The sequence below is a fragment of the Garra rufa genome, chromosome 25 (assembly GCF_049309525.1).
Source record: "Garra rufa chromosome 25, GarRuf1.0, whole genome shotgun sequence".
Lineage (NCBI taxonomy): Eukaryota > Metazoa > Chordata > Actinopteri > Cypriniformes > Cyprinidae > Garra > Garra rufa.
Window position 1 is genome coordinate 14,556,541 of NC_133385.1, and position 24,356 is coordinate 14,580,896.

The 24,356-nt window shown below is 38.3% G+C and overlaps 1 protein-coding gene across 2 annotated transcripts; it reads right to left on the bottom strand.

Moving 5' to 3' along the window:
- Nucleotides 1–485: 485 nt before the first annotated feature.
- enc2 (ectodermal-neural cortex 2) lies at nt 486–20,797 on the bottom strand. 2 transcript variants are annotated; one of them, XM_073831767.1, is made up of 4 exons: nt 20,682–20,797; nt 17,571–17,681; nt 13,528–15,375; nt 486–4,049 (listed from the first exon to the last, which is right to left on the bottom strand). In XM_073831767.1, the coding sequence occupies exons 2-3, from the start codon at nt 17,632–17,634 to the stop codon at nt 13,562–13,564; spliced, it is 1,878 nt and encodes a 625-aa protein (XP_073687868.1). In that variant the 5' UTR covers nt 17,635–17,681; nt 20,682–20,797; the 3' UTR covers nt 486–4,049; nt 13,528–13,561. The 2 variants fall into 2 exon arrangements, with proteins under 2 accessions (XP_073687868.1, XP_073687869.1); XM_073831768.1 differs by lacking the exon at nt 17,571–17,681.
- Nucleotides 20,798–24,356: the final 3,559 nt, after the last annotated feature.

Genomic DNA, 24,356 nt, shown 5'->3' on the forward strand with positions numbered 1-24,356 from the left:
TCTAGGGTCAACGGTACTATAAATTTCACTTTTTTAAATGGAGATATTGTAGTATGACTATTCTGGTTTGCAGAAAGCTTTCGAATTTCATAAAAAATATCTTAATTTGTGTTCTGAAGATGAATGAAGGTCTTACGTGTTTGGAACGACATGAGGATAAGTAATTAATGACAGAATTTTCATTTTTGGATCAACTATCCCTTTAAAATATGAATTAAAGTTCCTTTGTGCATCAAGAAGGCTACTACATAAATTCTATCTGTAAAGCAGGAAACCATGCAATGGATAAAATTTCTAATTTAAGAGGCATTTAAAAAAAAGCCTATCCATGCGGATTTAGCTTGAGCATTACAAGATTTGGCTAATAACGTAAAGCTTGTTCCTGTCACATCAAAAAAACCTTGGATGTTTTGTGGAGGAGTTTTCAGAGATGAATCCAGGCTCTTTTTTAAACCTCCAGGGCGCTTATGAAACCAGTCTGCAAGCATCAGAAAATCATTTATTCAAACCCTTCAAATGAGTGAATGAGCAACAAACACGTCTACCGGTATTAGGCACCAGGAATTCAGTTCACAAGGAAGCCTGTGGGATCTGCTGCATAATCCCAGAAAGTCCCCTTCAAATGGAAATGTTTAGCAGTGAGTCATTTACTACAGAAGATAAACTCCCCCCAAAACACAATTCAAATTCATATCCCTTTTCAAAAGCTTTAAGACTGTAAGTGAGAAAGAAAACCAAACTGTAACTTCAGAATCATGGCTGTTCTGAAAGGAATTTTCTGGGTTTAATACAAATTAAGCTCAATCAATTAAAAAAAAAAAATACCAGTTTCTTCTTTTCTTCAAAAATCAGGCAAAATTGAGGTTACGGTGAGGCATTTAAAATGACTGGATGAATGGGGCCAATTACTGGAAGATATATTTTACACATGAGCTTATTTTATCAAAGCACCTAATTTTTTTTATGAAAATAAGTTATAAAAAGGTTTTCATTTTTACATTTGTTTTCAAGGTTTTGCATCATGGCAACAAATTTATTCATTTATTTACATTATAATCATGTTAACATGCATATTTAGGTCTTGTGACTATACTATTGAAACAGAGTGCAGATTTTAATGTTTACAAAACGGCTCCATTGTAAGTGTCTCATTAGAACCCAGAGGGGTGTTCCATAAAACAAATTTACCAAATAAGCCAGGCTTATTTTAGTTAGTCTGACTTATTGTCACTTGATTTGGCTCAAAATAAGTCAGACTAACTGAAATAAGCCTGACTTATTTGGTAAACGTGTTTTATGGAACACCACCCAGATCAAAGAAGTTGAAACTCATTAACATTAAAGAGACAGTTCACCCAAAAAATGAGAATTACCCCATGATTTACTCACCCCCAAGCCACTGTAGGTGTATGACTTTCTTCTTTCAGATGTCATGTTTAAAAAAAAAAAAATCCTGGCTCTTCCAAGCTTTATATTAGCAGTGAATAGGTGTTGAGATTTTGAAGCAAAAAAAGTGCATCCATCCATTATAAAAAGTACTCCACACAGCTCTGGGGGTTAATAAAGGCCTTCTGAAGTGAATCGATGCATTTGTGTAAGAGAAATATCCATATTTAAAACTTTATAAACTATAAGAGATTATCTCTAACTTCCTCTAACTGTCGTACGCGCATTCACAAGAGAGTGGCATTCCAGCGTAAGATGTAGGACGTAGACGTAGCGTAATCTCCGGTAAGAACATGCTAGTCTCACGAGAACCAAGTTTTGTTTACAGCAAATTAAAACCAGTCTTCTCTTGGCTTATAGCGAAAACCTCCGACATTTTTCTTCACGAATCCTCTCTCCTCTGCGCTTCCGTGTTCAACACTTCTGACCAAAGAGCTTACGCTACGCCTACGTCATCCACTGGAACTCTCTCGTGAACGAGTACGACAGTTAGTGGAAGCTAGAAATTACTAGGGCTGTCCTCGACTAAAGATTTTTCCGGTCGACTAGTAGTCATTCATTTTAAGCATCAGTCGACTATTAGTCGCACATTTATTAATAAACCATATAAATCATAATAATGAGTCTTTAATTGCCTACTTAGCAAATACAGCTTGCCACAGTGCACCAGCAGATATAATAATTATGAATGTCAGGGAAAAACAGCAAGGAGACTACATTTACATTTTAATAATTTATTGATAAACTGGTGCTTTCTTTGTTTTTGGCTTAAGAGATGAAGTCGGCAACACTGACTCATCATCTCCGCCGTAGTCCATGCGCTTGTATGCATGTTTCGTACGGATTACATAATCTGAGAATATTTGTTTTCCATTTAAATTGGTTCATTTCGCTCTCTATAGATATATTTTTTTTCATGTCTGTAAGGCAAGTATACACAGAGTTTCGAAGTGACACTTAAGTTCACAGAGACCGAGACGGTAGAAAGCGCATGCTTTTATTATTTAACAAAAGCGCAATGTTTCACTGTTATTGTGAGTGCAGACAAATAAACGTAGAGTCTTTACAGATTCTAAAGATGTATCACTTTTATCTGTATGACCAAAAATGACGGAGTATTTTAAGGGCAAATGACCGCACCGGCACCTCCATCGGTCAGACAGTAAGCGCGCTACTCTTGAGCTTTAAACTGCACTGACACCTGCATAGCGCACATTTTTCAAGGTTAACATTAGTTTGAGTGGCCATGTAAAGTTGCTACTACATATATCTTTCAGATGATAAGCTAAATTTGAGGTTGATGAATGATAGGTGAGCGTTTGGATGTCCTGCCCAATGTACTACATTAGACCAGCCATTAACAATCTGTCCGTCATGGACTGCGTGACTTCGCCACTTCCTGCGGAATTTAAAAAAATTTTGGTCAACCAAGCCTCTTTTCGTCGACTAGCGGTTCATTGACTATTAGGGGGCAGTCCTAGAGATTACAGTTTATAGAGTAAAAGTCCTTTATTCATCCCCGGGAGCCATGTGGAGCACTTTTTATGACGGATGGATTCACTTTATTGGACTTCTAAATCTAAATAGGCAGTCACTGCCATTATAAAGCTGGGAAGAGCCAGGACATTTTTTTGTATGACTCCGATTTTATTCATCTGAAAGAAAAAAGTCATACACTTAGGATGGCTTGAGGGTGAGTAAATCATGGGGTAATTTTCATTTTTGGGTGAACTGTTTTTTTTTTTTAAATGTCAAAGGCTGTCGACACAGCTTAACTTGTTTTAAATCCAGAATATTCCTTTAAAGATATTCCAGCATTCAACTGCAAAGGAAAATGGTAACAAACATCAACACCCTCATCATCCATCATGTACTCGTCATGTGCAATTTTTTTCCTTTGCTGCTTTTTGTCACAAACATAAATTAAATGCATTTATCAAATGTTTAAACCTTCAAGAAATCTTAAAATGAGAGGAAGTCCTTGATAATACGTTGTGCTGTAGAATCTATACAAGTTCCAGGTTAAAATCCATTTCACAGATTTACTTAAATAGAAGTACCACAGGCGTTTCACATCCTGCTTGAGTAAACTTGCACTTTCCCATGGGGACGTTCTGCATTTCTATAGATGTTTTGTTTTAAACGCAGTGTCCGTAAGGCGTTTTGGAAGCAACACGAACATGAACATGCTGTACTGCCAGTCAAAGTGAAGAAGAAAGTTTCACGAAGGAAAATCATGCTTTAGTTGTCATTTATCATAGTTCACTGGAATGTTCTTGACCTCGATGGATTGCACAAGAGTTTCCAAAGAGCAGATATTGGTGTAAGAGTGTATTGTGTCCTTGTGCCTCTGATTTGGCAATGAACAAGCATGGCATGAGTTAGCGTTGTGCTGTAGGGAGAAGGCCTTTGTGGCCTCTCTTTTGGAGATTTTTCAGCTCTTCTCTGTGGCTCCTCTCAGCAGTGGATAGATGGTTTGTTTTCGAGAGTGGCCGTGACCGACCGCAGCCACACCACACCCACCCAGCAGAGGTGCTTCAGGCCAACCAATGACAATCCAGCCCTGCTGTCGTCCATTCAGTGTGGCTAGAAGTCCATGGCACCTGCAATGAGAGACAGCACAGTATAAAACCAGATGGTCAAAGCCAAACGCTGTAATCTGAACCCTAGCCAATGTACTCCAACTTCATTCAAATGTAAGAGGCCATTTAAATTCACTGGGAGAAATGTCAGGGAAGAAAGAATAGCACATTGCTTGTGCTTTCTACCTTATCGTCTACAATAGCTATATTAAGCTTACTCAATCTAATCACAATCTAATTCACAAACTAATCATTTCTGATTCAGAAAACCGATTAAAAAAACGATAAAACCGATTATAAAACCAGAACCGACTTGGACAAAGTAGTGGAATCAATTGCGAGCGTCTTTGAACCTCGTTTGTTGTTGTGTCCGTGGAGAGCGGATGGGATTTGTAATCTCGAAGCACTTTAAACGAGCCTTCCCCCGAACGCCCTCTCAACATCCCTACGCTCACAGAAGATTTAAAATCAATCGCTTACATCAGCTTCACATCCCACCAGTGTAGCTTGCCTCTAATTCGATTCTCATCACCTCCACCACATTGTAATTTAATGCTAATGCCTCCCCCTTAAAGGGCGTAAGTGTGTTAAGCCACAACAATGAAATGATTTCGCCGTCTGCATTGACAAGACCATTGACATAGCCATCAAAACTAACTGCTGCTTTTTATAAACCAAAAGCGAAGTAAATATTTTGCAGATCCCAGCCGTGGGTTTCACCTTAAATGCGTCCATCTGCTTTATGATTCATTAAGTGTGAGATTCTGATCTGGCAGAATAGCTGTCACATGCACTTGAAGGGAACGCTGAGACGACATTGGTTTTAAAATACTTCTCAGATGTAGAGGATAAAACTGTCTGCTGAATTGCATACAAATGATGTGCTTATGATGTGCTGGTTTAAGTGAAAAGCTCAAGGTAAACCCCTGTGGGCAGGTAAATGAGGTGAATAATTCTGTATTGAAAAATTCTTTACTTGCATTACACGATTAGCCGGTAGAATTTTGTCAACCAGTAGAGATTTTGGACTATTGTCTCCATCGCGGTTACATGCTCATGTTATGTTGCTGTGCTACGCGGTCACAAAAACTGATAATTTGCATGCATTTTTAAGTATTGTGGTTTAAGAACAAATTATTTTAAGCTGTTGAAAGCAATCAGTAGTGAAAGATAACTAATTTTGCTATATGCACGCTGTCTGAGAGACTGTCTGAATGCTTTTGCCGTGTTATAGGCCTTGAATGGTTAAATACACTTGTATGTGTCAAAATGCCAATCTTTGCAAGTGTGCTCATAAACAGAAAAATTTGTAACAGTATATTGGATCCAGGTAGCTCTTCAAGTGACAGCAGTCTAATATTCCTGCTGTCTGTCATTCATGTTCACCGGAGTCTCGCTCTGATCGGACCGTTCGAATCAGTTAGTCGTTCACCAGAGATCGTCTCTGACCGGATTGTTCGAATCGGTGAGTTGTTCAACAGAGACCCCTTCAGACTGGATTGTTCAAATCAGTGAGTTGTTCACCAGAGACCCTCTCAGACCGGATCATTCGAATCAGTGAGTTGTTTACCAGAATCTCGCTTTGAACGAATCGTTCAAATCAGTGAGTTGTTCACTAGAGACCCTCTCAGACCTGAACGGATTGTTTGAATCGGTGAGTTGTTCACCAGAGACCTCTCAGCCCGGATCGTTCGAATCAGTTAGTTGTTTAACAGAGACCCTCTCAGACCGGATCGTTCGAATCAGTGAGTTTTTCACCAGAGTCTCGCTCTGAACTAATCATTCAAATCAGTGAGTCATTCAACAGAGACCCTTTTAGATTGGATTGTTCGAATCAGTGAGTTGTTCACCAGAGACCCTCTCAGACCGGATCGTTCGAATCAGTGAGTTGTTTACCAGAGTCTCACTCTGAACGAATCATTCAAATCAGTGAGTTGTTCACTAGAGACCCTCTCAGACCTGAACGGATTGTTTGAATCAGTGAGTTGTTCACCGGAGACCCGCTCCGAATGGATCATTCGAATCGGGGAGTTGTTCACCAGAGACCCTCTCAGATGGGATCATTTGAATTAATGAGTTGTTAACTGGAGTCTCGCTCTGAACGGATCGTTCGAATCAATGAGTTGTTCACCTTAGTCTTGTTCTGGCTGGATCATTCAAATCAGTAAATTGTTGACTGGAGACTCGCTCTGACCAGAAAATCTCCCTGACAGAGAAAATCTCTTACTGCTCTTGACTAAATCACTTTTGTAACTTTAATAAGAAGAAATACATATTTTACACAGTGCAGTATATGCAGTTTTATACATTTAATTACTTTCTATGTTTGTATAATTTATTATTTGTTCCATTATAGTTTATAGTTATTCTTATTTAATTGCTGACTGTTTACTTACCTTCAGTGAGTTTTTCCTCTCTCTTTTTTAAAAATTTAGGCTGGTATTAGTTTTTTTTTCTCCATATTGACACTGGTGAAATGGATTATGACATTTCTACGGTAGCAAAAATAACTGTATCGTGAAATAAATTTACTACTATTATGATATAAGATTTGTCATATTGCCCACTCCTAACTTACATTAAGATACATTAGAAGCCTAAAAATAAATGTGTAAATATATAAAAATACACATTACATTTATACACATACATGTACGCACACCAAAGCTTCATTCTTCAGCACAAGGGCAACCGCAAACCTACCTACCATAACTAAACATAAGCCTTCCTATTACTCATAAATGCATAAAATAACAGTTCATTTCAATGTTTACTCTCCCAATCCAGTCCCATGCAAAGCATGCAAAGTCTGTTGCCAGCAAAAATAATTAACGTAGGCCCAACACAAACGGATTAAATTAACTTCCATTCAACAAATTTAAGTAGATAGATTGAAATGAAATTAAGTTACTGTGACAAAATGTTCAAGGACTGTGTTGTTTTTTTAATTAAATAAATAGAACAAGCATCAAGACCCAAGCCAATTTGAGTCTGATTAATGTGTATACATGCTGGAAAAAACCAAGCTACCATCACATTATCTAGGTTTATTAGTCCAGACTGTTTCTTTTGGATTAAAGCATTAATGTGACATTTTTAAAAAAGACAAATTTCTACTTCAGTCCAATTGAAATGCAAATGTAACTAGGTAACGGTGGCCTTCCAGATTGGAAATGCTAATGTTTGGACAAGACCTTTACAGTTAAATGTTCAACATTTCCTCAGAACTGCCACATAGTTAACATCAACAGCAGTGCATGAAGATCTGTTAAACATGTTGCTAACACTAGGCTTATCCTTATCAAAACCAGACTTGATGGAGGGGTTAAAGTAGACATGGCATTACTAATGCGGTGATGCTAAAGGATAAATTTAAGGACTGATTACAGCGAGCAGTGCCATTCCAGGAATCGGAGAGCCGCTGCCATAACTGTGTGCAAATCCACAGCTAGTTTAAACCGGGTACATCGAACAGGCAAAGCTTGTCCACCCTTTACCCAACTGTGTCAATGCTTGGCGAGTCAGAGAGGATGAGGCACATGGGAAATCCGGGCTTTTGCTACCTGTATCGGAATGTTTTTGCCAGTTGGGAGAACTGTGGACACTGCCAAAACATCATGTTTCCTGCTTAAGTAACATGCATGCCACAAAGAGAGATCAGATTAAAACAGCCCAATCCGATTTATGGGCTTTGCAACAGCAAAACAATTAGCTGGTTTAGTTTTTCTAAAGGCCCCTCCTTTAGAGGTTGGGACGAGAGGTTGTGGTGTTTGGCAAAGGGTCAGGACTGTTCCAACTGGCATATTACCTGGATTAGTTGAACACAATGCTGCTCAATGAAACTGCACTGTTGGCAGAAAAAGCAGTAACTAAGTCTTATTGAGGACATATGGTATGCGCTAAAGCAAAAAGTCAAAAGGGATGTCATTACAGGTCAATGCCTGGATAGTCTCTATTATATTTACCTGAAGCTTCTGATTGTAATTAAAGCACTGGAAAGTCATAGACAAGTTTGATGCTACTTTTAAAAAACATTGCCAGCTCATAGTTTGGAAACAACTATGGTGTTGTTTGGACAATTTCTTACCGTTTATCCAGTGGTCACTCTCTAAGGAAAACACAAAACGGCGCCAGCACTTTCCTTCTGAAATTACACACGCAAATGCTAGCCGATTCCATCAAAGAGAGCTTGGGGAGATTCCCAAACAGAAGTGGTTTGAGAAGTCCAATATCAAGGTGTAGTACAGAGAAAGGCCTTTGTTTGGGTAAAACGCTGGGGGCGGGATAGTAACTTGAAGGAAATGGCCTGAAACCTTACCAATTATGTTCACATGCAGTTACAATGGATTTCGTCTGTCCTAGTATACATCACACACAATGCATACAAAATGGCGACGCGTTAATCTGAAATTAAAGCACATGTAAACTAGTCTTTAATGCATTTTAACAAACAATTTCTAAATGGCAATCCCACTAAAAAAAAAAAACATTTGATGTGAAACTATGGTATACAATTAAGATGAGGCTTTTCATGTAAACTTTTAAAGCAACAAATAAAAGCAATGCTGTCACATCTAAAGTTTCTTTTGTACTCTACTGAATAATGATAAAAAAAAAAAACAGGAATCTTTAACGTCTACTGTGTAACTAAAGACCACCACAAATTGAAATGAAAGGACAATTCTGGCAAGGTATAAGGCTAATGTTACCTTTCCATAAGCTCTAACTCGCCTGTTATCAGATCAGAGGAAGGGTGGTCCTTAACTTAAAGAAATAGATAACAAAAAACCCTTATGTTGTTTCAAACCTGTATGACTGACTTTCTTCTATGGAATGGAGAGTTTCCCCCCCCCATTATAAGGAATGTTATGACAGCATTTTAGTGCCACGCTAAACAATAAAGATTACGAGACTAAAGTCGGAATATTATGAAAACAAAGTCGAAATTACGAGAATGTCAACATTTTTGAGAATAAAGTCAAAATTATGAGAATAACGTTGAAATTTTTCAAGAATTAAATTGAAATTGAGAATAAATGTCAATGTTTCAAGAATAAATTCGCAATGATGAGAATAATGTCTAAATGTTTAAAAGATAAAGTAAAAATGTTTCGAGAATAAAGTCGAAATGTTTTGAGAATAAAAGTCCGAATGTTTTGAGAATAAAAGTCGAAATGTTTCAAGAATAAAGTCGAAATGTTTTGAGAATAAAGTCAAAATTACGAGAATGTTGAACTGTTTCGAGAATATAGTCAAAATGTTTCGAGAATAAAGTCGAAATATTTAGAGAATAAAGTCAACTTCGACTTTATTTTCATAATATTCTGACTTCATTCTCGGAATATTACAAATTTAATCTTAATTTTATTTTTTTTAAATTGTAACAAGGTTCATTGCCGATTTGTCCAACTGTTTCACTGTATAGCTATTGTACAGCAGAAAGTTTGGAATAACATGTAGCTGAGTAAATTATTATTTTTTTCTTCCTTTAAACTTGAACATGGACAATAATGTGCAGTCTATTAACTACACCATTTAGAAAAAGATGTATATAAATAATGGTTTATAAAATGTTTGACAATGCGTGGCTTAAATGGGGAAAAACATAAGCTTTTTATAAGCTCTACCATCAAACTCTAAAAGCTCTTTAGTTTCTTTTTGAGGGGCATCAAGCTAAGTCTCTTAAAAAAAATGTTAACCATACCGTGAAACGCGATTGACGGTTTTCAGCAAGGCTGTCTGCTTATGACTAATAATGTCAAATTTAGACACTGGGATTCACTTATCCTGTTGTCTAAACTGATGCACAGCTTTCTAAAATGGATTACATTCAGGTACTCCTCTGCTTCTCCCTGGCCGCTGCAGATTTTAAAATATTTATAACCTGAAAGTGGAATCCCAACCCTGCACAGTCCCGTAAATCATTTATGAAGCTCATTCTTCTCTGTTTTGTTTCTCATAATGACACACACAGCCATTCCACCATGGAGACCAACAGGCATTTTAAGTGTGTGACCATAGAGCTGCTCACCTCTATTAATTCTTCATTGCTTCACTCAATAAGAGTTCAAAACAAAGCAGCCTTTGCTTTCATCACCCACTTCTTAAGTTACTTTATCAGTGCGGAGAAGGCTGCAAGGCTGAGCAGGGTAAAGAGACAAATAGGAGAGTCCAAGAGGCCTATAGAATACTTGAAGAAACTTTGACATCTATCTTTGCCTAATGGGTGCTCAATTTGCTTGAATTTTAAATTAACCACTCTTCAAAAACATCTACTGAAATTTGAAATATCTGCATTTTAAATGTTGCTATTTCGCCAAGATGTTTTTGAATACTCATCAATGGAAAAAATTTTTTTTGCAGCCAAATGGTGTAGTTACGACGTCTACCAGCAGCGTCTAGAGGGGCCATGCTAACCGGCTAAGCTCTAACCCTTTGGTTGGAATTACGTTTATGCACTTCCTGTGGGCGTTTCTGGAGCATGCCGCTGCTGCCAACATCCTTCGCCAGGCCTGCCAGGGCGTCCTCCAGACATTCTGATTTTGTGCCCCCTGGGGCTAATTATAAAACCCAGCTTTTGCTGGGCCACCTGCTTCACTGTAAAATGAAGCGCTTGTGGTGTGAACGAAGTCGCTGGCTGATGAAGAGTGTTAATGATTACTCACAGACCTAATCATTTTCTAATCACCAGGGGATGCAATGAGACGGCTCTGGTCCCTCCCCAGGCAGTCTAATTTAAATGACACAAGTGAGAGATGTTCAGCTGACTGTTATGACGCATTCATAGAGGCCATCGACACAATTGTAATTCCTCAGCATTACAGTAGGTCTAGAAAGCACAAACCCATATGCACGTATATTATCATTCAACTCTGACTTCATGCAGACAAGAGGCTTGCTGGCTTCTCAGAAAGGCAGTCATGCAAATGTTAGTCTGCGATGACCTATTAGCCCTAGTGTTCATAAGTGCTGACAGGCATGATATTATGATAGCAGAAATGATGATGAGTCTAGGATGCCTATAGAAGTAAAGTTATTGTAACAAAGCTTAATGCATTTCATATAGTCAATAAGCATTAATTTTTTACAGTTTACAGTTTGCATTTATATGCTTTTCTGTGATAGTAAAATGGACAGCATGCCAGAGAGCTTTTAATGGAAATGATGGGAGTGTTTTCTTGTTTCCTTGGAGAGTAAAATAATAATTTATTAAAAACTTAAACAAGACAGACATAAAAAAAATTATTAGTAAAATACTGGGTAACACTTTAGAATAGGTAACACTTATTCACTATTAACTACGACTTATTAGCATGCATATTACTAGAATATTGGACATTTATTAGTAGTACTAATTAAGCACATATTAATGCCTTATTCTACATCCCTAATCCTACCTAAACCTAACAACTACCTTACTAACTATTAATAAGCAGCAAATTAGGAATTTAATGAGGGAAAAGTCATAGTCAATAGTGAATAAGTGTTACCTATTCTAAAGTGTTACCAAATACTGTATAGTGTCTGACTGAAATTTTGGCCAAACTTTAATTCATATTAATCTTTTGTTTGTAATATCTAAACAAATTCTGTTTTGTATATTTATAGGGAAGCTCAATCACAGTTTTTGTACAATAAATCTATAACTTTAAAAAAATGAATTTTAGTTAATAACACATCTGTACCTTGTACCTAAAACAAAGGTGACAGGTTCTTTAAAAGGGATAATTCATCCAAAAATGTAAATTCTGTTATTAATACTCACCCATATGTCGTTCCAAACCCGTAAGACCTTTCTTGTTTATTTTCGGAACACATATTAAGATATTTTTGATGAAATCCAAAAGCTTTCTGACCCTGCATAGACAGTAATGCAACTGACACATTCAAGGCCCTGAAAGGTAGTAAGCACATCGTTAAAATAGCCCATTTGACATCAGTGGTTCAACTGTAATATTATGAAGCTATGGGAATACTTTGTGGGTAAAGAAAACAAAAAACGACTTTATTCAACAATTTCTTCTCTTCTGTGTCTTTGCCGCACGTTCATGAAAGTACCATGACGCAGGTCATTATTTACAAGAGAATTTTTTTTTCCCTGCTTTACTTATTTGAACCAGAATATACTGACTATGAACCAAGAGAGATGGACGTTCTACGTCAGAATGCTCTCTCCTGCTAGAACACAGTAAAGACTGACATGGAAGAGAAGTTGTTGTTGAATAAAGTCATTAGTTTTGTTTTATTTGCGCACAATTTTATTTGCAAGTATTCTTGTAGCTTCATACAATTAAGGTTGAACTACTGATGTTTAACAATTTCTTTCTTACCTTTCTGGGCCTTGAACGTGTCAGTTGCGTTGTTGTCTATGCAGGGTCAGAAAGCTCTCGGATTTCATCAAAAATATCTTAATTTGTGTTCCGAAGATGAACGAAGGTCTTACGGTTTTGGAATGACATGAGGGTGAGTAATTAATGACAGAATTTTCATTTTTGGGTGAACTATTCCTTTAAGTACCCAACTTTTCTGCTCACACATAAGAAATTGTTCCTCTAATGAAGTATATAAATAGGCCTTTAATAATGCAGCAACAGCCAAAGAGACCGATTGCTTCTGAGCATGGGGACTTCAGTGCACAAGTGGGAAATGCAAATTCTGCAAATTTGCAATTGCATTCCAATTGTGAAACTCTTTCTATTCACATAGTCCTCTGGCCCTTGAAAATACTTAGCAAAACATGCCATAAAACACAATTTCTGCTGTTTTAAATTTTCAGTGGTCAAATTTCAGCGACAGAAAAAGATGGGAAACGAAACACTGTGACATCTGTTCCAGCATCAGTAAGCACCCTCTCCCTAAATCTCTCCACATTGAGTCCCTCATTGCAGTCTGTAATTACAGAGATTAAGCCACTTTGTGCTCTCACTCTACCTAATAGCCAATTGACAAAAAAAAGCTTTGTAACGTAGATCACAAATCAATATTTCAATGGCTCGCTAATGCTGACGCATCACTCTGATCCTAAGTAAGGACTCGTGAGACGTTTAAGCCTCAACCTTCAACCCTCTTGAAGATGTTGCCCTTCAATGACAACCAGTGCTCTATAATACTGCAAGACATCCAGATGGTTTAACATGCCAATTTTCTCTTTGCTCAACCACTCTCAAAACCCTCAATAAGATGAGAGCACTCAGCTGCTTTCAACGAAGACTGCCAAGCCGAGTTTAGCATTTTGGCATGCAGCTATCTTGACAGAAATCACTGTTTATGTGTCGATGTCGACATCCTGCTGACTTCAGTTGCTCCTCTGCTTAGAATTATGATTTAAGCAGTTTTCAAAGGGAGCACTTACAATACAAAATGATTTGGTTGTGTATGTGTGTATAGATCAGATTTGGTAACACAGATACTTACACCTTCAGAAAGAATAATACATTTAGTATACAGTCTTTAAACTCACTGGAGCACATCAAAAAGGAGAGAGAAGCCAAAAACTTACCCAGATCAGCTCCATACACTTTAAGTGGAGGCGTCTAGGCAGGAAGATGTTTCCAGGTGCTAACAAATGCAGTTGGAATCAGTGAATAAGGCACGGTAGTGATACTGTTCCAGCTATCCGACGTTGGATCATAGCAATCTAAGGTTTTACACCGCTGTGTACCGAAGTACCCGCCAACCACATACAGTTTATTACCAGAGGCCACAGCATGGCAGCTCATTCTTTTAGAAGTCATGTCACCTACACGCGTCCATAGATTAGTCTCGCAATCAAATCGGTAGGCGGATGCTGCAGTGAACTCTGTATCGCCGCCCATTATGAATATCTGACTGCCAAGGACAGCGGCGGCAGTGTATCTCCAGGGTTGCGGGCACTCGGCAGCTATAGTCCAACGGTTCTCAACAGGGTCATAGCACTGGACCTTTGAGGCCTTGTCCCTGTGGATGGTTGTTCCACCAAACACAAAGAGTTTTAGTTTGGCGCTGACCACTGCTGCATTGCTGACACCATCTCTAAGTGGTGCCATCATTGTCCACTTGTTGGTTAGGGGGTCATACCGCTCAACCTGTTTAAGAGATACTGACGGCGAGGCTGGGAAGACACCTGCTATAGCAGTGTGACCCCCAACAACATAAAGGCAGTTTTCAAGTTCAGCCGAGCCATGTCCGAAACGTGCAATTAGCATAGGGGCACCTTTCGACCATTCTTCATGTACCGTGTCATATATCCAAACATCCTTCGACACTCCATTTTCTGATCCCCTTCCTCCTGTCACATAAACTTTGCAGCCAATGGCACATGCGCTGAACTCTTTCCTAGGACTGGGAAGATCTGATTTGGGGATGATCTCTTTTGCTTTGTGATCCACTTGGTAGATCTTATCACACATAAATGTCTGACCTCCAAGAATGAGCAAAGTGTGCCCAGCTTTGCGAGGCCTAGCGCAGGGGCTGGTGACAACACCGTCGTTCTGCAGAATCTTTTTCTTGCACTGCATGGCCTCATCGACAATCTGTCGGCTCCTTTTATCTGACATCACAAGTTCTTCACATGCCACAGCCTCAATGAGGCATTCCGAGGGTAACAGTGCAAGGCGTAGTCCTCGCAGCAGTTCAGGAAGGTAGTCTCTGCGGCTGTCTAGGTCGTATCTAACCCAGCGCATGACTGCATTGAACACAATCTGTTCATCTTCAACCTCCAGCTCGTCGCTAAGGATGAGATCCAAAAGCTTGTCTTTTGAGAGCCCGCAGAAGTCTTCAGTGTCTCGAAGAGTCTCAAAGTGGATGAGGCACATCCTCCACGACAGCTCGTAAAGGCGCTTGCACTGATGGGCGTCGGAGAGCAGCATCATCCCTAAGCAGTTTGATGAGTGCAAGTTCTTCTCCAAAAATTCTGCTGCCGCATCACGGATATCGTGAAACTGCAGCATATCTCCAGCCTCGAGAAGTGACTCAGCGTTCTCCTCATTGATGATGACACGAGAGGAGTAAGCAAAGTCCAACAGCAGTTCTAGAACTTCTGGGTGAACGCTGTCTCGAAAGTTAACCTCATTGTCAAGGCTCTCACGGAGGCCACCACTAAACATGGCTTCAAAGTAGCGACTACATGCGGCAAGCACAGCTCTGTGACAGGGAAAGGAACGGTCGCCTGCCCATAGTGTCACATCTGTGAACATGCACTGTTTGCGCAGGGTATTGAGGTGGGTGAGCACACTGTCTGGATGGGAGGGCTTGTGGAAGAGCGAAATGTTCATGGAGCCTGTGCTCGTCCTGGATTTGCGGTTTTCATGGACGCTGACTGACATCTTTTCCAGCACGTCCAAATTTTCACTGGTTGCAATACCCCGAACTAGGAAAATACAAAAGCACAACACAGGAGGTTAGTAAGTACTCTATAAAGGTATTTTCAGTATTGGGGATGACTCACTGGTGTACATGCTTATGCTTGGCAATAAAATCACCACCGAGAAAGTGGTTATGTACGGTGCTGTATCAACAAAATTTAGAGCCAACTAGTGCCACTTTTTTTTTTTTTCCAGCTGCAGACAACATAACTATTAGTCTTGGACTCTTGGATGATTAGCATTTGCTTAAATGTGACCCTGGACCACAAAACAATAGCCAACAATACATTGTGTGGGTCAAAAGTATTGATTTTTCTTTTATGCCAAAATCATTGGGATAGTAAGTAAAGATCATATTCCGTAAATTTCCTACTGATAATATATCAAAACCTAATTTTTGATTAGTAATACGCATTGCTAAGAACTTAATTTGGACAACTAAACCTCAGAATCAAGAGTTTCAAATAGTTATATCTCGAACAAAGATTTTCCTATCCTAACAAACCATACAACAATAGAAAGCTTATTTATTCAGTTCATCATTTTAGATGATGTATGAATGTTATGATTGACCCTTATGACTGGTTTTGTGGTCCATGGTCTCACATGAGGTTGTAGTGTTTGTTTCAAACTGGCTGATAAAGTCTTCTAAGCTTCTTTCTTGTGCATAATGTTCAGAAAGTGAAAATGTATTGCCAAAATTACATTTTTACATTCTTCATAACACAAACTTTGCTTGACATTTGCTAAATATTTAGAGCTCCTTCAGTAATCTTACTTCAACACTTGAGTTCACTGTACTTTGTTCAGAGGATCTTAGAACTGTAATCCTTCTTTGCACTGCTAAGCCAACACAAAGTGCACAATTAATCAACTTCGTCTCTAATTCTCACATTTTATGCTGACAGATTGTGATAAATTTTAGATCTGAAAATAAGTCAGTAATCCATTGTTTTTGGCAAACTTTGAGAATCATGCAAGAAACCCAATGAGGTGGTTAAAATGAACATCTAAAGAAACAAGCAATCATAAGAGCATTAGTAGATCAAATTTGAGACATTTCTGATTAATAAACTTGTGAGAATTAAAAACAGAACATCTATAATATCTAAGAAACTTAATTATTCTTAACAATATTCTGTTTAGGTTCCCATCAATCTTGCATAGATAAAGCACAGATTTTAGATTGATTAAATAGATTAATCAAGGATACAATTACATTTCTGTATCGGTATATTTAGTTTTTTTTTTTTTTCATATTCATTCAATGTATAACTGAAGTGACAACAACTAGTCCAAAATTGTAATGCCAAATATACACTGAGTGCAATGAATGCAGCAAAACTAGAAAGCTCCTATTATAACCAACAAAGCATAGATTTTGTAAATTAGGTTTGCTGATTAACATTCTAGACAGTTATAATGCAATCAAAATGTGAAAAACAGTTTTGTTTTTCATGCTGCTAAGGGGGGCAATGAGAACAAGGCAGTTTAGGCAGTTTTGATTTACAGTACAAACACACAATTTGGAAACGCATAAAAATTGCATGTAGTTGCCTTGCAAGAATATTTGTATTGTAAATTATATTGATCAAAATGAATAAACAAGATCACAAGAATAAAGGGAAATCGTCAATTATTGTATAACTTTCTACTTTCATGCAGTCCTACAACAAAAACAGAAAACTTTAATATTTCAACATTTAATTTGTTAGGTTTAAAGTCTGTGGAAGTTAATTAATGGCACAAATATACAAAGCACAGGTTTACGTGGCTTAATATTAATGAACTGTCAAAACTTTCCTGGTCAGGCTTGCAGCGCATGATTTGGTGAAATCCACAGTTTTAACCTTTCTATATGACTTTGAAAACTAAGGTTTCAGGAGTAAAGTGGCTCTTTCTATGAGTGAATGTGCTTAGATGTAAACTGGATTCTTTACCAATACAATTTGAGGTTATTGTGATGAGAGAGGGGTGCAAGCATGCACAAACAACAGCAGGGTCTTATTGGATCACACTCTCGGGTTGACATGAATCACAATGCCAGAGGTTGACCACAAAGGATGCAAGGTCACAGCTATCCGTGCAGAAAGCTATGCAGAGGGATAAGGGCAGCTAGGAGGCTGGTTTTGGAGGGGTTGGATGCAGGGCTGTTGATGGGTGCACAAGAGGGAGCAAGCAGGTGTCTAAAACCACTTACAGCGGCAAAAACTGCTGACCCACGCACAGGCACTGACAGTGAGGAACTGAGGGGGGGTCTGCATTGGTTCCAAAAAGTGCCCCCTCAACAGGCCAGGCCGACAGAGTTGTCCTTTATGGGGCCAGGGAACAGAAAATGCAAAAGAGATATTTGTTCCACATGTAATAAGCAAACTCAAGAGTGTCTCCTGTAATTTCTCACAAGATACGGTTTTGTGACAATGTTGCGCAATTCCACACCAGTGGATTGTAGTCAGGTTTGTAGCTGAATGAAAAGGAGAGAGCTGAAAAAGAAACCCAACTATTATTTCACAGCTTGATGAAACTGCCTAGGAGTTCCTGCATGGTTCACCCCATCACCCATGGTAACCATCACTCAACAACAGCATGAGCCACGCCAAAGTTGCTGAATCATTCAATGCGAACAAACTAACTACCTATCCATGCGGATATTCTCACCAGCATGAATGACACCTTTTAATTGCAATGCCACTGAGAGGCTGAGGAACAAAAGTCTTTATTCCTTTGAATGTTCTTCCTGTGTAAACATCTAGACTCCACTGACTAAATAGCCTTTCCAGGTTCTTTTCACTAAAGATGTTGGTATTCCAGAGCTGTATTTCAGTTAGGTTACAGCAAAGGAGGGAGGGAAGTGCTTTTTGTGTGTTTGCGGAAAGTCAAAAGCTGGCAACCGTGCTGATTTGAAAAAGCTCAATGAATCATCGGCCTGCATGAAGTCCATCATCAGGACTAAGTACTTCTATCAGCACTCAGGATAAAACATATTTTACACAAGTATGTGGACGCAGACGTTTCTCGCTGTGCAACCTTGATTTTATGCACCACTGCTTTCCGAAATGTCTCGTTGCCACATGGGGCGCTATAGCGAATGTCTTCTGGCTTAAAACTGTAAAAATTTTACCAACAACTTGTGGGGCAGTACCCTAAAGGGACAACTTTGTACTGACCCCTAAAAGGTGCACAATACTATTCTTATAGGTACGTTTTAGATACTACTGTGAACCTTTTAGCGGTAAAGGTCCTTGCACACAGAGTTCCCGAAATTCTCATCTGAAATATCTGCACATTAAAAAAATAAATAGGACCTCACGTTTAGCCAATCATGTTTACACACTACCTTTGAAACTTTTGTCCGTCATAACAAAAAATTTAGTTTCTCATCTGTAGCAAGCATTTTGAGAGGTGTTCTGATGAATTCTGACGAATATGAAAATTTCGGTCTTTAGTGTCCGAGGACCTTAAGTAAGGTACAAATGTCTTTTTGAGAGTACTGCGACAGTGCAGTTGTTGTACTCATAAAAGTACAGTTTTTACACTTTTTTTTTTTTCAGGGGATGTTGATAAATTTACTTAAAATATCCTTGCAGAAAACTTCTCTAAATAGTTGCTACAGACATTACTCAATGCCATTGTTACAGAAAGTTATAGAGTGGTCATATTGGTAATTTGCGCTCAAATTTAAGAACTTTAGAGAAAGCATGATGAACCATCCTTCATTTAGTTCCTTATTTCTTATAACAACATTAAACTTTGAAAGCAGTGTTTCTCAACCCTGCACGTTGGGATATCTTCCTTTTTTGATGCACATTTCAGGTCATGGAGCCACTAAAAAAGAGCTAATGTGTTTAATCATTTGTTAGATTAGAGAGACATCCAAAATTTGGTTGTCTAAAATACGCATGTAACAGGTGGGTAATTTAAGGCGAATACAATTGAAATGTTAGGATCATGAAACCTTTGCAAAAGTAAGCGGCAGCCAATATGTGACCGTGGACCACAAAACCAGTCTTAAGTAGCACGGGTATATTTGTAGCAATAGCCAAAAATACACGTATGGGTCAAAATTATCTATTTTACTTTTATGACAAAAATCATTAGGATTTTAAGCAAAGATCATGTTCCATGAAGATATTTTGTAAATTTCCTACCGTGAATATATCAAAACTTAAAAAGTAATATGCATTACTAAAAACTTCATTTGCACAACTTCAAAGGCGATTTTATCAATATTTAGATTTTTTTTTTTACACCCTCAGATTCCAGATTTTCAAATAGTTGAAAATCTCAGCCAAATATTGTCTTAAACCATACATCGATGAAAAGCTTATTTATTCAGCTTTCAGATGATGTATAAATCTCAATTTCAAAAAAATGTACCCTTATGATTGGTTTTGTGGTCCAGGGTCACATTTGAGGTTAGACAGACGCTTGTTTACTTGAACTATGACCAATGCAGAAATAACTAGAATGAACTTCAAATACTGCTGTTGTACACGAACCCTGAAGGCATAGATGATACATTCATACGAAATTTCCTGCCTTTCATATCATAAAAACAGTTTTACTTATCAAAATGTTCTGTAGAAACAGGTGTATTGTGGCTCGGACTCAAAAACAGAGTTTTCTGTCCGTCGTTCCCTCAGTAAACCACTCGCATTATTACACTAAGAAAAGTGGTTGTATGTTAACAACTTCAGCCAATATGAAATGGAAAAAAACGGAGTCCAATAATTAAGGTAATTTTGTAGTAAACGGCGACTGTGTTATGCGACTGTGTTACGCCAGGAGACTTCAGAAACGTACCAACTAAAGCTACAGTTAGCCAGCTCGCTAGTGCGCTAAACAATGTAAAGAGACACCTGATTAAATGAGTAACTTATTCTGAGGTAAAATGTAATGTAAAATTAGCTACAGTAACGTCTCAAAAATGACAGATTTGGTTGCGCTTATGTTTATGGCGACGGCTCGGTAACGATACTCTGAATGAGAGGAGCTAATGCTGTTAGCGGAGAGTCGTAACTCAGTGCATTGACATGCAGAAGAAAGCCTGACAAACTCTTGGCGATTACAGACACTGCTCTCCCTGTAAGCGATCATTATCTTCCGATTTACACCCATTTCTCCTTCTGGAAGAAGCGAGAGGTAGTCACCAATCCCTATCCAGCTCACATCTAATCCTGACTGAGTGTATTGGCTTTTCCAGCTCTGCCAAAAACAGGAAGAACAGTGCAGATGTTGGTTAGAGTGTAATTCATCTGAAGCTCTTTGCTCTAATACAATACTATTTTTTAGAAAGACGTGGCATACTTACAGTGTTCTGGGCGCTAGTGACAAATCCTGACGTTGTGGAGTTTCAGAAACAGGGAAGGAATCATAGTTTTGTTCACCTCTTGTCTGGTTGGCTGTGTTACTTTGTTCACATTCCAGTCCTCACTGATGAAAAACTGTGGAGTCTCCTGAGGTAATATACAAAAGCAGGGGAATGGGTTGATTGACGTGCCTTCGACCAATCGCGCGCTGAGAATTTATGCAAATATAAACTGTAGCCAATTGGAACGTTCCAACCTGAAAGTCTGCACTGTTTTCTGTACAAAGCACCCAATGGCGAAGCAAGTGGGAGGAGCGCCGCGGATGGAGACGACAGCGCATCACAAAAATTAGCAGAAAAGTAGTATGAGTTTTTGCGCATATATATTATTTTTAAACTTATTACATTAACAAGTGTTCACTTAAATTAGCAGCATTATGCCAAATATGTGACTGCATTTGAATACTAGTCTTTATTTTTAACATAATTTATTCTTGCTATTGAATTGACACACCATTGTTTGTTCATAAGGCATTAGTGCCATCTATAGTTAGGCTATACGTTTCCATTATTTTTAAGATATCTGTGTGAATGTAACCATTGTAATTTGAGCATATTCTTAAATGCAATGCCTTTAGCTCCATCTAGTGGGATTGTGATATTCATAACTGTGATAAAGCATAACATATGCCTTGAACTGTTTACCTCTCTGATAATAGACGTAAATTCATGTTTAAATGCGTATGCCTCCAGTTCAAAGTTTTATAATATAATATAATATAATAATGTAATATACAGTAGTCAACATTTGAAGTGGATCAAAATCTTTCATCAAAGTTGTCCTAAAACCAAAACAATACCTATTCTTGTCTTAGGACAACTTTGATCAACTTTTTTGACCCATTTTAAATGCTGACTATACTGTAATATAATATAAAATCTGTAATAACTGCATTAGCACTAATCTTCACTTCACAAAATTACATCTTCAGGGATCTTTTGAGGGATCTTTTATTCTTTCTAAACTGTAAAGTCAGATTTTCATGTATGAAAACCACATTTATACTGACTGAGTGTAACATTTTAGAAACCTTTCCAAAATACAGTGGTGTGAAAAAGTGTTGGCCCCCTTCCTGTTTTTTTTTTTTTTTTTTTTTTTTTGCGTGTTTGTCACACTTTAATGTTTCAGGTCATCAAACAAATTTAAATATTAATCAGAGATAACACAAGTAAACACAACATGCAGTTTTTGAATGAAGTTTTTTATCATGAAGGGAAAACAAAATCCAAACCCACATGGCCCTGTGTGAAAAAGTTTTTGCCCCCTAAACTTAATAACTGGTTGGGCCACCTTTAGCAGCAACAACTGCAATCAAGCGTTTGCTCTAACTTGCAGTGAGTCTGTTACAGAGCTGTGCAAGAATTTTGGCCCACTCATCTTGGCAGAATTGTTGTAATTCAGCCACATTGGAGGGTTTTCGAGCATGGACCGCCTTTTTAAGGTCATGCCACAGCATCTCAATAGGATTCAGGCCAGGACTTTGACTAGGCCACTCCAAAGTCTTCATTTTGTTTTTCTTCAACCATTCAGAGGTGGATTTGTTGGTGTGTTTTGGATCATTGTCCTGCTGCAGAACCCAGGTTCGCTTCAGCTTGAGGTCACGAACAGATGGCCGGACATTGTCCTTCAGGATTTTTGCTAGACAGCAGAATTCATGGTTCCATTTATCACAGCAAAGCTTCCAGGTCCAGAAGCAGCAAAACAGCCCCAGACCATCACAATACCACCACCATATTTGACTGTTGGTATGATGTTCTTTTTCTGAAATGCTGTTACTTTTACGCCAGATGTAATGGGACACACACCTTCCAAAAAGTTCAACTTTTGTCTCGTCAGTCCACAGAGTATTTTCCCAAAAGTCTTGGGGATCATCAAGATGTGTTCTGGCAAAACTGAGACGAGCCTTTATGTTCTTTTTTCTCAGCAGCGGTTTTCATCTTGGAACCATTTTTGCCCAGTCTCTTTTTTATGGTGGAGTCATGAACACTGACCTTAACTGAGGCAAGAGAGGCCTGCAGTTCTTTAGATGTTGTTGTGGGGTCTCTTGTGACCTCTTGGATGAGTCGTCGCTACGCTCTTGGGGTAATTTTGGTCGGCCGGCCACTCCTGGGAAGGTACACCACTGTTCCATGTTTTCGCCATTTGTGGATAATGCCCCTCACTGTGGTTCGCTGGAGTCCTAAAGCTTTAGAAATAGCTTTATTACCTTTTCCAGACTGATAGATCTCAATTACTTTCTTTCTCATTTGTTCCCGAATTTCTTTGGATCTCAACATGATGTGTAGCTTTTGAGGATCTTTTGGTCTACTTCACTTTGTCAGGCAGGTCCTATTTAAGTGAATTCTTCATTGCGAACAGGTGTGGCAGTAATCAGGTCTGGGTGTGGCTATAGAGAAACTGAACTCAGGTGTGATAAACCACAGTTATGTTTTATTTTCCCTTCATAGAAAAACCCTTCATTTAAAAACTGCATGTTGTGTTTACTTGTGTTATCTTTGATTAACATTTAAATTTGTTTAATGATCTGAAACATTAAAGTGTGACAAACATGCAAAAAAATAAAAAATCAGGAAGGGGGCCAACACTTTTTCACACCACTGTATATATGTTTGTTTACTTGCTTTGATTTCCCACTTATTAATTAATTCATTCCTTCAATCTATTTTGCAATATTAATTCAGTATTTTAGGTTAAAATTGTGAGCATTTTATACATATTGTATAAATGTAGATTGTAGATGTCTTTACAAATATCAGATTTGTTCATTTTATTTTTATTCCACAGATAGTGTAAGTGTTAATGTTCTTTCTGCGAATGATAACTCTCCAATGGCATTTCATCTCTTGGTGTTCTGGGTTCATCACTTAGGCCTATGAATGTTCAAGTCTGTCCCTGTGCTGCTGAGCCATGTGTAATACGATCAAGTTCACTTCGATTTGAGTCTGAATGCATTTTCTGGGCCAGTGCATTGAGACTACTGCCTTGTCCTTGGCTTAGCTAAAGAGATGGTTGAATTTCATTGGTGGCCATAATTAACTATGTTCCATCTGCAAAATCACCAAGGGAGTATCCTCCATTAGTTGTCTAAATCTAATCCGGGACCAAAGGCTCCTTAAGTGTAGAGAAATGTGCTGATCTTTACTGCGTTAATACATGCAAGACAGGCAGAGTTTTGACCGCATATGCTGCGGTCATTAGGAGTCAGATCATGAAATTGTAGTACTATAATAAAGCCACAGACTTACTGCAGTGCTTACAGCAGCTTTTGCCGAGGTAAAAAAAGGTTTAGGACTTAAAAGGCACGCAATGTGAGACATATCTAATTTTAAATGTTGAATAAGTGCCATATAAACCAGACAGGGAGAGCCAGGTGCCAAAAGGAAGGATTTTGTAGATTAAACAATATTTGTGCATGTCAAGGCAGATTTATGTGTGTAGCGCTTTTCACGTTTCAAAGCAGCTTTACAGAAAATGATCATGTTGATTTTTATAATATCTTAACGCATGTCTTCATGTGTGCAGGTTATACTGGGCTGGGCAATAATATTACATTTTTGTCTCTCAAATTGTTTTTTAAAAGATGGCTCATCAACATAGGCATTACATTTCATGTGGTT